Here is a 12,212-nt window from a genome sequence, read left to right as displayed (position 1 = left end):
TTAAGACAGCGCACCTTTCTCAACTTCAAAGGCCTGGCCCATAGATAAAGCTCTCCATTGGCTGATTACGGCCTTACACGTGTGCGCCAACGACGATCTTGGGCAATCTCACGGTCTGGGGCTGTGGAGAGGTGCAAAAGGTTCCGGTGGGGTCAAATGACGTATACAACGCGTCAACACACTGAACATCAACGCCGCGCCAATCGAACACCACGAACGAGGAACTCACCCTAACCTTTTTCAGCCTTTAAGAGCCTGCCATCCGCAGAAACCTCTCTCTTCCGCACCACCATCTTCTGTTATTCCTGACTGTTTTCAACAAAAAATGAGAGTACACAATATCCTCCTCCTCGTGATCCTCGCGACGAGCGCGACCGCAGGCTGGTTCGGAGGCGACAAGGGTGCGTCTTCTGCTCACTTCCTATACAGCCACCCTAACCCATCTGTGATTAGACGCATCAGCGGTACCTGAATTTTCTTCCTGGGATGGAGAGAAGCTGGCGAGTCACTTGAAGGAACAGGGGATTTCCGTTCCGCATGGTTTCACCAGGGACGAGCTTGTCGCGCTCGCTAAAGCCAATTACGACGCCGTGAACTCGTGGGAGAAGGCTCATGTTGAGCATGCCCAGAAAGTCTTTTCAGATGCAAAGGAATCACTTGTTGATGGGTTCGTGTGCTTGTACCATAAATTGCTCCCGGTTTCTCATTCGCATTCAGATGGACCGAGTCCCAGCTACGCGAGTTCCTCCTCGAGCAAGGCATCATCGCGCCTGCATCGAGGTCGGAACAGCTCCGCCTTCTCGCCAAGACCCGTTATAAAGCTCTTTCAAGCGCCGTCTCCTCTTACTCCGCTGCCTTCTCCACCGCAATCCACGGAGACGCGACCGCGCAGGCTTCGAAGTCTTTGAACTCTGCAGCAGCAGCGGCATCTCGTTCTGCGACCGCAGCGGCAGCAGAGGCCTCCCGTAACATTCAGAGGGCGATGGACGAGTCAAAGGACTTCATCTGGAGCGAATGGTCCGACTCGGACTTGAGGAACTGGCTAGAAGAACACAGGTTTGTCAAAACTAAGGCTGAGCTGAAACGGGAAGAACTGCTAGAGAAGATGAAGCATGCTTACACCACGGTCTACAACCCTGCTTACGAGGCATGGAGCACGTCTTACATTGTGGGTCCTTTTCTCACCGCGCATGACATCTGCTGACAAGATTTTGTAGCACGAGTGGCTAGTCGCCAACGGGGTCATCAAATCCGATTATCAGCAGGCTCGCGATAAGCTGCTCCATCTCATGAAGGAGAATTACTATTCCACGCAGGATAAGGTCTACCAGGCGTGGTCCGACTCGGATCTCAAGGTGTGGTTGGTCGAGCATGAAGTCATCAAATCCGATGCCCAGATCAAGCGCGAAAAATTGATCAAGTTGATGGATGACCACTATAATCACGCCAGGGACATCATCTGGTCATCTTGGAAAGACTCGGATATGCACGACTGGCTCATCGATCGTGGGTATTTGCGTTCCGAGGCCCAGGCTCGCCGGGACGAGCTCGAGGGGCTGATGCACGAGAAGTATGATCAAGTGCAGCAATATGCCGCGGCCTACCTGACCTGGCCTGATGCCCGTCTTCGTGCCTACCTTCGCAACAACGGTGTTGACGACACCAAGATTCCCGGGATGGATCGCACCACTCTGCTGCAAGAAACGCGCATCCGCTGGGTCCAAACCACCTCCGCGCTTGACGACATTCTTGCGACCATTCGCCGGTACCTCATGACGGGGACTGAGTTTGCAGAGGACAAAGTCGAGGACTTGAAGGAGCTTCTCGGTCTGGGCAAGGCTTCACTTGAGCGCGAGTTCAAGAAGGAGAAGAAGGCTGCGTATGATGCTGCGAGTGACACCGCCAAATCTGCCAGTTCGGCCGCTAGCAAGTTGAGCAGCGTTGCGAGTTCGGCGAGTGCGAAGTCAGAGTTGTAAACGTGGAAAGTCGTTTGTGTATGCCATGCTGCACATTTCGACGGAGGCCCAATAAAAATCGAAGACTGAAGAGACTGTTATAACGCAAGACTACGATCATGTACCGCTACCGTACCGCATGTACGCCAAGTGCATCAACCGCTCCCTGTGTTTGTCATCTGTATCATACTTCTTACGATCGAATGATATGAATCCTGATTCCCTTAGTTCGGTGAGTAGATTGTGCCGACTCATATGACCCCCGAAAGCCGCGGACCGGCGGTACATCAACCTCCCGTCGAAGCTTACTGTAGGACAAGCTTGACAGACCCCTTTCTCTGCCCCTGCCCAGTGCACAGCCTGTCCATTTACGCTTTCTGAGACCTTGTCATCCCTGCACATTTCACGAGTTTCTGGGCAGCAGGCCTGAGCATCGTCAGCTGATGGGAACTGGAGGGAATTTGCCGCTGTTTCGCCGCTGACACCCTTGGGGAGGTGGATGTTGGGTTTGGCGGTGTATCGGGATCGCGAGCCCGATCATGTCCTCACCGTTGACAGAGTTGGCTGTACGCGAACGAGAGTGTTGACCAGAGAGATGTAGACTGTTTAAGTTGAGGTATCTGCACTTTGCAGACGGTTCAGAGCTACAGTGAAAGTTGATTCTTGAAAAGCAGCCGTGCTCAGTCTGTACAGGGGAGTTTGTCTATAGAGAATCGGACATAGCGTGAATCGCCCCTCCAGCCAGATAGACGTCTTACCAGCGCCTGTCTCGCGCGTAGGATAAGCAGCAAACCACCCTCATTTTTGTGGAGGACCGTTCCTACGCATCCCTACTCAATGCTGGTGGACGTAACAATTTCTTGCTACCCCCTGCCAAGTGGACTTCATACTAGTGAATATCAGGAGTCGCATACATCGTCAGGGTTTTTCTGGCAATAAGGTGGGGTAAGGGGTGGAGGTGTCGGAGACGCGGGGCGAGATGTGGGGTAACATTCAACACCTCCGCATTCGAAGTGAGGTGCTTCCTTTCAACTGGCACGTGAGGCGCGCGTGTTTCTTTCCGACAGGGGGCTTCCACTTGACCACCATCGAGTCAGATGGACAATGCGCATCAACGGCCATCTGTCTCTGTGGCTGCAATCCAATTCAGTTGGGATGTCATATGTCCTGTCTCACATGCAGCATGGTGGTTGATGATGTCGAAAGACGCTTCCTCCACTAGCTTGGCTCTGCTTCTCTTCTCACTCAACCTTCGCGGCGCGGCTTCCGGAAAGACTGGCACGAGACCTCTGGGCATCGCATGCGGTGATCAGCTCCATCTTTTCGTCAATCGGTTATAAACTTCGACAGGGAGCTTAATCTCCTACTCGCCGCTTTTGGTGTTTTCTCTCTCCACCTCGAGACATGGCTGGCGGATCCGAGATCGCGGGGCATTACAAGCACCTCATCAATCCGAATAAACACTGGTGGCAGCATACTAGAGGATGGAAGCTCATGTTTTGGGTAGGCCTCTAGTAAGTTGACACGGATGCGCGTTGAGATTGTGCGCTTATGCATAACAGCTGCCTCGGAAACATGGCGAACGGATACGACGGCGCCCTCGTTTCTGGATTGCAGGTAGGTCTCTCGCACGTGTTCAACTTGCTTTCCAGCTGATTACGCCACCGCCAAGATCTTGCCCCTATTTCAGGTAAATCTCTCACAATTGTTCAAATCGCTTTCAACCTGATCACGGCGCCGCCCCTATTTCAGGAGGATTTCAACCACCCGACCGGCAGCACGCTAGGCTTATTGGGTGCTGTCCAGAACATCGGCTCTCTGGGATCAATTCCCGTCGCTCCGCTGTGGAATGATCGCTTCGGTCGCCGGAAGACCATCCTGCTTGGCACGACGATGATGATAACCGGTGCAGCACTGCAGGCAGCGGCAAAGGACGTGAACTGGTTCCTGGGTGGACGGGCTCTGCTCGGCTTCGGCGGAGGGTTCAACAACAACGCCGATCCTTTGATGGTCATCGAGCTCGCATACCCGTCTCACCGGCCCATCCTCTCCGGCTGCTACGGCTCCCTCACCGGTGTAGGCTCCATCGTGGCCGCTGCGATTACCTTCGGAACATACTACATCTCCAGCAGCTGGTCGTGGCGTCTCCCCGCGCTGGTACAGGTCATCCCAACCGTGTTCCAGATGTGCATGGTCATGCTTGGCCCCGAGTCTCCGCGCTGGCTCATGTCCAAGGGTCGGGAGCAAGAGGCATTGGACGTGCTGGTGTACTACCACGGCAAGGGAGACCCGCACGATCCGCTCGTGCTGTACGAATTCGAGGAGATGAAGAAAGCGGTGGAAGAGGAGAAGAAGAACAAGATTGGCGGTTGGATAAGTTTGTTCAACACGCCCGGCATGCGTCGTCGGTCTTGGATCATGATGGCACTGGCACTGTCTGGACAGTGGTCTGGTAACGGCCTTGTCACCTACTACCTCTCCCCAGTGCTCAACACCATCGGCATCACGGACCGCAAGCAGCAGCTCGGTATCAACCTCGGCTTGACGGTGTGGAACTTCGCCTGCGGTATCATGGCCGGGTTTTCGGCTGACAAGTTTGGCCGACGCCGGATCTTCCTCGCAACGACGAGCATGATGCTCGCATTCCTCGTATCGGTCACGATATGCTCGGCACAGTACAACCTGCACAAGGACAAGGTATCCGGCGCGTTTGTCGTGGTGTTCATATACTTCTTCACAGGTTGTTACGCCTTCGGTTGGCCCGGTATCATGCTCCTCTACGTGACGGAGATTGTGCCCACGTCGTTGCGATCCAAGGCCCACTCGCTGTGGGCCATCACACAAGCGTCCTTCCTCGTCTTCAACCAGTACACGAACCCGATCGGTTTCCAAAGCCTAGGGTGGAAATACTACGTGAGCCTGCCCCACTCGCACACAGCTACATAAGTCTCACCTTGATGCAGCTCGTATTTGATGTAGTGATGGTCGTGATCCTGGCCTTCCTCTACTTCTTCATCATCGAGACTAAAGGACTGACACTGGAAGAGACCGGGATTCTCTTCGACGGCGAGGTAGCTGTGAAGAACCTGCAAGACCGCGCAGACCAGCAGGCGGCATTGGATGCCGATGTCGAGGATATCGTGCATCGTGATAGGGGAGAGGAGGAGAGCCCGGGGAGCGAAAAGGGAAGCTTTGTACACACGGAGCACGTGTAGTTCGGATTATGAGCCGGACAAGGCAATGCGCTGTAACGCAGTTGACGGTAGCGAACACTTGGTTGTACACCATAAACGATGTAAAAAGACTTTTTTGAGGCGGTTGTATCATTCCAGTTCTCTTAGGCATGGGATCATGTAGACTCGGGGCAGTCCAGCACCATCCTCACATATGCCACATCTCCCTTCCAAAATGTTGGCCCATCCTCTTTCCCAGCAGGTCGAATAGCGCGCATCCCGAACCGCTCGTAGAATCCCCGGGCATCCCAGCGCGCGTCGCACCATACTCTTACGCAGCCCTTCCCTCCTTCCTCGCTGCTCGGGGTGACTCCCGTCTCTGGATCGTCTTCAACGTTGGCACCGAGAAGTTCTGGCCGGGTGAGGAAATCGAGCACGTGTTTGAGAAGCGCCGATCCGACTCCCTTCCCTTGGTACATGGGGTCAGTCGCGAACTTGCGAAACCTCCCAGTTCTCGGCAACTTCGATTGATCTAGATCGGAGGATAAAACTCCTTCTTCTGGGAGAGGCTCCAGAAAACAGGAGATAACCGATATAGGGACCTCCCCCTCCGTCGCCGAACTAAGGAAAGCGCCAAAATGCCAGCCGTGGTCGTCTTCCTCGAGAATAACATAGGAAAGGGGCTTGTGTGGCCATAATACTTTATGTCGAAGTGCGTGTGTTGAGGAGGGAGAGATTGGGCGGATGAGGACTTGCAGGGAGGACATCGTCGCGGTTGCTTGGCCAAAAAAAATACAAAGTGAGAAGAGCTGATATTATTCATGGACCGGAACCGAGGAAACACCGAAGAGGGTCCTGTGACTCTTGCCTTCTTACCACCACCAAAGAAGTCTTACCCCACTTTAACTTGTTCAATTCATAACAAAATGTGTGGGCGCTATGCCCTCGGCATCAACGTATGCCTATCAAATGCGATATGGAGAAGCGCTAAGGTGCATATAGCCAGATGTCCCCCAACAGGTGCGGCATGACTATCCTGCTGTGAACCCTCGTCGATGGGTGGGAGGAGATCGGCATAGACCACGGTAAGTTCCGCTCCTGCATGATTCCTACGCGTGCTTATGCATGATGTTAGCTTCAACGTCGCTCCTCGATCGAACGCTCCTGTGGTGCGGCAGGATCCGCATGACGGACATGAGTACTTTCTCCAGGAGATGCAGTGGGGCGTGATCCCTCATTGGACGAAGCATGAACCTGATGGATCTTCTCCCCTTAACACGATTAACGCGCGAAGTGAGGCACTCATGGAGAGGGGTGGGATGTGGGCAAGCTTGAAGGGGAAGAAGAGGTGCCTGGTCGTGTGTGATGGGTAAGTAACGCGATCTTTTGAAGGGCTATGCTGAGAAGGGACAGGTACTATGAGTGGTTGAAGAAGGGAAGCCAGAGAACACCATACTTCACACGCCAACCAGATGGAAAATGTATGCTACTTGCAGGGTTGTGGGATAGCGTAACGTACGAAGGTCCGGCCTCAATGTCTTTTCTTTTTGAGTGCTGCTCAATAGGCTGCTCAGGAGCAACCGAGCCTCTCTTTACGTATACGATCATCACGACCGACTCATCGAAGGAACTCTCGTTCTTGCATGATCGGATGCCTGTGGTCCTCTCTACCGAAGAGGACATCAAGACCTGGCTAGACCCGACGATCACCGAGTGGTCGAACGAGAGGCTCGGCAAACTGCTGCGACCATACGAGGGGCATCTAGAGTGGTATGTTCCCGCCACAGCTCGCATATATGTGTTCCTGATGGACGCATATAGTTACCCTGTGGCGCAGGAAGTGGGCAACGTGAGAAAAGACTCGCCGACGTTCATCCAACCTGTGTCGAAGCGGGCCGATGGCATACAGGCGATGTTCCAGAAGCAGGAGAAGAAGCAAGAAGTGCGGAGGTCCCAGACACCGACGACGGGTGGAGCAGAGAGCCCGAAGCCCGAGAGCTCGCAGGCGAGCACGAAGGTCGCGCGGGATGAGAAGGGCGAGGGAGGCGCATTCGTATCGGAGGACAACCAGCCTTCTCAAGCTCTCCCGCCTGCTACTCCCACTAGGAAACGCAAGACGACGGAAGAGAGTGACTCGGACGTCGTGGAGGTGTCCCCTCTTCCTAAGAAGCCGAAAGCCGAGCACAAGAGCGCTGGAAAGCTTAAGCCCACACCTGCTAAGAAGAAACTGCAGGAGACGACGCCTAAGATTACCAAGTTCTTCGGTGGGAAGAATGAGCCGAAGGAAAGCCCCAAAATTACTAGCTTCTTCAAGAAGACCTGAATCGAATGATTCTGGCGGACGGTCCAAACTGCAATATACCCCGGACTCGTTTCTATACTATGAAAAAGTGTTTGTATTCCAGAAGCCCATGGTTTGCTCACTATTATGATATCGTTGTTGTACAATATCCCCGGATTGTTGAATTGTACATATGTAGTCTATCAATTGGGAAACTCAATAGCAGACCCTCAACGGTTTTACTACATGACGTCCCTGATCGACAAGGAGGAATGTGATCGAAACGCGAAATTTCGGTGCACGCGACCTGTCAACACGTCAATCACACGTAGAGTGGACAGAAAACGCGTCCAACAATCTGTTCAACAATGAATAATAATATTCTAGCTTACCAACGCCGTTAACGCTTCTACGCGCTGTTCATTGTGGGCGGCAACCTGTGACGCGTCAAAGAGCCTGCCCTGAAGCCCGGAAAAGGCTTGAGCACGGAGACAAAATTAGGTGCCGAATGCCTGTTACGCCCAAAGCCGCTTACCGCGCCTCTCCTGCATACAACAGTCTCTCCTCATCGTCTTTCGTCCCCTGCTCGTCGTCCTCGTCGTTGTCCACCCCTCTGCTTTCCTCTTTCTTCTACCTATCACGCATGTCACAGAAAGTTGCAAACACACGCCCGCCCAGGCCTTATAGAGGCTCATGGAAGAGCGGGTCACGCTCTACTAACCCATCGAATGCATACACGCCGCCTGCTGCGGATGAGCCAGAGGAACTGCGCGTCCTCAAGGGAAAGCATGCAGACGCGCTCAAGATCATGCGCGAGATGTACCCAGACTGGACAGACGAGGATGTCCTCTTCCTGCTTGAGGAGGTCCAGGGCGACGTCGAGGTGGCAGTGTCCAGGATCACCGAAGGTACGTGCGCACCGTGTGTCGATGGGCGTTGACTCATACCCTGTTTGTGTAGGTCATGCCGAGCGTTGGTCCCAGACTACTAAGAAGAAGGAGAAAAAGCACACTGCAGCTTCTATCCCTGCTAATGGAAAGGGAACTCCCGAAGGTGCTCCTAACGGTCACACTTTCGCCGGAGGCCGCGGTATGCGCGGCGGCAGAGGCGGTGGACGCGGTGGCTTCACTGGTGTCTCCCGTGGTGGACGCGGTGGCTTAGTTGGTGGTCGCGGCGGTGCGCGGAAGCATGATGCAGAAGCTGGATCTGCTCCTGCTCCTGCTCCCGCTGGTGATGTTCCAGGTGCGACTGATAACGGCTGGGGCCCACCTAACATCGACGTCCCTAGTGCTGAAGCCACCGCAATGTGGGGCCCCGTTGACCAGACTGCGACGCCCAAAGATTGGAATCCGATCTCGCTCAAGCAGAAGAACAACATACTCGCTTGGGCGAAGGGAGGCGACAAGACCGGTTGGGAAGACTCAAAGGTTGAGGAACCGAGTAAAGAGGTGATTACTCCTCTTAAGGGTGTAGTCACCGCCGCACCTACTACTGCCGCCGAGGTGGGAAGTGCACCCGGGATCCCCACTCCGGCTCCTGTGAATGGCAAGGGTGTTAGCACCTCTGCTGCCCCTGCTGTGCCTGCCGCTCCCCCCGTCCCCGTACACAAGTCTGCGAAGGTTCCCGCTGCTCCCAAGTTAAGCTGGGCCCAGATTGCCAAGTATGTTTCCTGATAACATTGATATGTCCAGTCCTGATGATACTGTTAGACCCCAGCCAAAGCCAACGCCTCCCCCTGCTCCCGTTGTTGTCCATGTCGCTCCTCCTCCCCTTCCCACTCCACCCATCTCGGACGAAACGCCCCTCCCCTTAATACCTGTCTCTAAGAACGCCACCCTGGACGAACCAGAGGAACCTACTACGATCCCGACTGAACCTGCGTGGGCGTTGGCTGAGCCTACGACCACCGTAGGTGAGATCGGCACAGATGCTGGCGACGAAGAGAATCTCGGTGGCGAAACTTGGGAGCCGATCGATAAAGTGGTCGAACCCGAACCAGTTACCACCGTCGGCGATCTGGATGAGCCTGTGGAGGAACCTGTGGTAACGGTTTCACAGGCCGCTGAAGAACCTCCAAAGACGAAGCTGCCCGTCTCACCCACCACTGCTGCTGCGGTAGCTCCTCCTGGTCTCGCCGCTCCCAAGGCCAAACCTAACGTGCACCCTCGTTCTTCAAGCGCCAGGTTCAAGATCGGCGACGATAGCTCTGCTCTCCCCGCGACTGCTCGGTGGGCGTCGCCTGGCATGAGCATGATGTTTGGTAGCTTGAAGGTTGGAGATGACAGTGAAGAGGTGCCTGCACCCATTGAGCAGGCCCCCGCACCTCAGGCACAGACCTTGCCTGCCCCCGCCCCTGCTCCTGCTCCCGTCCCTGCAGGTCAGGCTGCGCCAAGCCTGCCTGTATCCCAGAGTCAACCTCTCCCTCCCAAGCCTGAATTGCCTCAGGCTGCTCCCTACCAGCCGCAGCCCGTGGTCCCACCTCAGCCAGCTGGTCTACCTCTGCCCGCTGCACCTCAGCCGACTGCCTCCGCTGCAGCTGGCCTCTCGAACGTCCAGCACCTCTTTAACGCTTCCCTCGTGCACCCTCCTCCGGCCTCGGCGCCAGTGTCAGGCTCTCTCCAGACTCAACAGTCCCAGGCTCAGCACCTCCCCCCTATTCCCTCACAGCCCCCTCACCTACCCCAACAGCACGCACCCTCCTATCAGGCGTCTCAGCCTCAGCCGCAGGCACAGCCGCCCAGTTATTTGGCTGCGTTGCAGCAGTCATCCGGCGGCTTGCCATTGTCCGGTCACATCGACTCCCATTCGGCACTGCCCCCTACGCAGATACAGCAGCAACATGCGCCTCTGGCCCAGCAGGCCCCTACTTCTACCCTGGGCCAGAACTACTTCCGCCAAGAGCAGCAGCAGCAATATTATCATGCACCGACTCCCCCTCAGGCGGCTCCTTCGCAGCAAGACCACCTGCCGAGCTCTTATGGTGGCTTTGGCGCTCAGGGTGGACAAGGCAACCTGCCAGGATTTGGTGGCAGTGGCGGGTTGGGCAATGATTATCAGTATGGTGCAAGCGATAGGGTGAGCCTCCATTCAGTGATCATGTCGTCGTGTTCCACTAATCGTATGTCTAGGGCTTCTACGATTCCTACAACCAAAATAACTTCCGTAACCTCGGGCATGATGATCACAAGCTTCCTACGCAACCAAGCCAAGCTTCGTTGCAGGCACAGCAGCCATTACAGAACCAGCAGCAACAGCCAGGTGCGCAGAGCCACACCGGGCCGAACGCCTCTTCCCAGCAGCCTGCTGGGCAGAACCAGCCTGGCCAAGGTCAACAGCAGCAGTTCCCTGGCATGCCGGCCCCGGCGCCCTATTACTACCCCAGCCCCTATTATATGCAGAACCAGTACTACGGCCAGCCCATGCCCGGATATGGTCAGCCGTTCGTGCAGTTCCCGAAGTACGGTGGACCGCCTGCTCAGGCACCCAGCTCAAAGCCGGCGCCTGCGCAGAACACGTCTGGCCCTTACGGCAGCTCGTACCATCCGGGCCAGAGTGCCGGACTGGGCGGCTATGACGATGCGGCACCCACGGGCTACGGTGGTGCTTCCAATTCTCTCGATTTCAAATATAATCAAGGTCTCCAGAACTTCCTCGGGGTCCCCGGTGGCAACTCGTCCCTACTCGGAACTGGGGCTGGTGCTGGTAACCAACCGCGTGGGTCGAACTTGAACTCCGGCCCCGGTGGCCTGCAAGATCGTTACACAGCCGCTCAGTCCGTCGATAAGACCGTTCCTGCTCCTTCTCAAGGCGCGCAGCTCGGGCAGACCGGTCGCCCTGGTGTCGGTACCTCACAGGCTGGTCAGCAAGGTCAAGGTCAGCAGGGTGCTGGTCAGCAGCAAGGCGGAGGGTATTACGGCAATCGTTATGGAAACACTCCTCAGAACCAGAACCAAGGCGGGTATCCTCCCCAGGGCGATAACCAGTACTACCAGCACTACGGTCAGAGGCAGTACTGGCAGCAGTGAAGGACTATCCAAAACAGCAGTCTCGAACAGCAGTCTCGACGGGCGATGGTGACAATTGTGTCGTATCACATTTTTTGTGTCCATTTCTCTTCATGTCCGTGTCTCTCAGCCATCTCCTCTCAGTGCTCCATGCCTCCGCATGAACCAATCAAAAGCAACACGTTTCTCCTGTGTTTTCTCTTTCCCTTTTCTCCGAGTTCCGTCCTTTTACTGTACTTCTTTCTGTTCCGTTTTCTGTTTCTGTCGTCTTTTCCCCTCTCCTGTTTGTGACTTTGATCGCATGCCTCCGCTCACGCATATGTACACAATATCCCGTTCTGCCTCTCACGCTCATTCGTGAAGGTTAACGTCAATGCAGGTCTGTGAAATGATGATCACATGCCATCGACTACACAGTTCTCGGAGGGTTATTCCCGGCGTGAATGCGATTCGGAATGTGGATGGGCTCTTATTCTTGTCCACTTCTCTAACTGACTAAGTTGTGTCAGCACTCGGAAGCTCACGCTGTGCAGATACGTCAACGATGTAAGAATTGTATTGATCCGAAAAGATTCAATCAAGTTATTTTCACAGACAGCGGGGACAGCGGCGAGAACAAAGGGTTCGCCGGTTCCGCAGCCCTTCTCCGACTCTTTCAACTCTACGTCGACCTGGTGTCCCCCGAAGGGCGATGCTCGTCTCAGTTCGCCGGTCGAAAGACTGTTCGTCGTTCTCAGTAGAGAACGCTTCGCATTCATAATCGTCGCTTGGATCGACGGTCGGAACCCAAAAGCCGTAT

General features: G+C 55.1%; 5 protein-coding genes across 5 annotated transcripts; 4 read left to right on the top strand and 1 right to left on the bottom strand.

Annotated features, from left to right (window-relative positions):
• Positions 1-257: 257 nt before the first annotated feature.
• DACRYDRAFT_117055 (uncharacterized protein) lies at positions 258-2,175 on the top strand. The gene is made up of 4 exons (XM_040770308.1): positions 258-401; positions 454-667; positions 718-1,168; positions 1,218-2,175. Exons 1-4 carry the CDS (start codon positions 326-328, stop codon positions 1,974-1,976), a joined length of 1,500 nt encoding a protein of 499 aa, XP_040627459.1. The 5' UTR covers positions 258-325; the 3' UTR covers positions 1,977-2,175.
• A 1,184-nt stretch (positions 2,176-3,359) lies between these two features.
• Positions 3,360-5,197, top strand: DACRYDRAFT_117054 (hexose transporter; the record flags this gene model as incomplete). The annotated part of the gene is made up of 5 exons (XM_040770307.1): positions 3,360-3,469; positions 3,518-3,572; positions 3,628-3,645; positions 3,708-4,868; positions 4,919-5,197. 5 exons carry the CDS (start codon positions 3,360-3,362, stop codon positions 5,168-5,170), a joined length of 1,596 nt encoding a protein of 531 aa, XP_040627458.1. The 3' UTR covers positions 5,171-5,197.
• Positions 5,198-5,234: 37 nt separating this feature from the next.
• DACRYDRAFT_80768 (uncharacterized protein) lies at positions 5,235-5,895 on the bottom strand (the record flags this gene model as incomplete). The annotated part of the gene is made up of 1 exon (XM_040776469.1): positions 5,235-5,895. The coding sequence occupies one exon, from the start codon at positions 5,893-5,895 to the stop codon at positions 5,305-5,307; it is 591 nt and encodes a 196-aa protein (XP_040627457.1). The 3' UTR covers positions 5,235-5,304.
• A 159-nt stretch (positions 5,896-6,054) lies between these two features.
• Positions 6,055-7,467, top strand: DACRYDRAFT_117052 (DUF159-domain-containing protein; the record flags this gene model as incomplete). Its single annotated transcript, XM_040770306.1, has 5 exons — positions 6,055-6,084; positions 6,131-6,213; positions 6,264-6,497; positions 6,542-6,651; positions 6,703-7,467. The coding sequence occupies 5 exons, from the start codon at positions 6,055-6,057 to the stop codon at positions 7,449-7,451; spliced, it is 1,206 nt and encodes a 401-aa protein (XP_040627456.1). The 3' UTR covers positions 7,452-7,467.
• Positions 7,468-8,030: 563 nt separating this feature from the next.
• DACRYDRAFT_23012 (uncharacterized protein) lies at positions 8,031-11,812 on the top strand. The gene is made up of 4 exons (XM_040773052.1): positions 8,031-8,317; positions 8,370-9,069; positions 9,119-10,484; positions 10,538-11,812. The coding sequence occupies exons 1-4, from the start codon at positions 8,053-8,055 to the stop codon at positions 11,432-11,434; spliced, it is 3,228 nt and encodes a 1,075-aa protein (XP_040627455.1). The 5' UTR covers positions 8,031-8,052; the 3' UTR covers positions 11,435-11,812.
• The last annotated feature ends 400 nt before the right edge of the window (positions 11,813-12,212 follow it).

This window comes from Dacryopinax primogenitus (genome assembly GCF_000292625.1).
Source record: "Dacryopinax primogenitus strain DJM-731 SS1 chromosome Unknown DACRYscaffold_12, whole genome shotgun sequence".
Lineage (NCBI taxonomy): Eukaryota > Fungi > Basidiomycota > Dacrymycetes > Dacrymycetales > Dacrymycetaceae > Dacryopinax > Dacryopinax primogenitus.
This window is presented reverse-complemented; position numbering and strand designations above follow the sequence as displayed.

Coding starts and splice junctions, on each gene's coding strand:
- DACRYDRAFT_117055 (XM_040770308.1), top strand. CDS start 326: ATGAGAGTACACAATATCCTCCTCCTCGTGATCCTCGCGACGAGCGCG. Junction 668..717: donor AAGGAATCACTTGTTGATGG/GTTCGTGTGCTT, acceptor ATTCGCATTCAG/ATGGACCGAGTCCCAGCTAC. Junction 1,169..1,217: donor CATGGAGCACGTCTTACATT/GTGGGTCCTTTT, acceptor AAGATTTTGTAG/CACGAGTGGCTAGTCGCCAA.
- DACRYDRAFT_23012 (XM_040773052.1), top strand. CDS start 8,053: ATGTCACAGAAAGTTGCAAACACACGCCCGCCCAGGCCTTATAGAGGC. Junction 8,318..8,369: donor AGTGTCCAGGATCACCGAAG/GTACGTGCGCAC, acceptor CTGTTTGTGTAG/GTCATGCCGAGCGTTGGTCC. Junction 10,485..10,537: donor AGTATGGTGCAAGCGATAGG/GTGAGCCTCCAT, acceptor TCGTATGTCTAG/GGCTTCTACGATTCCTACAA.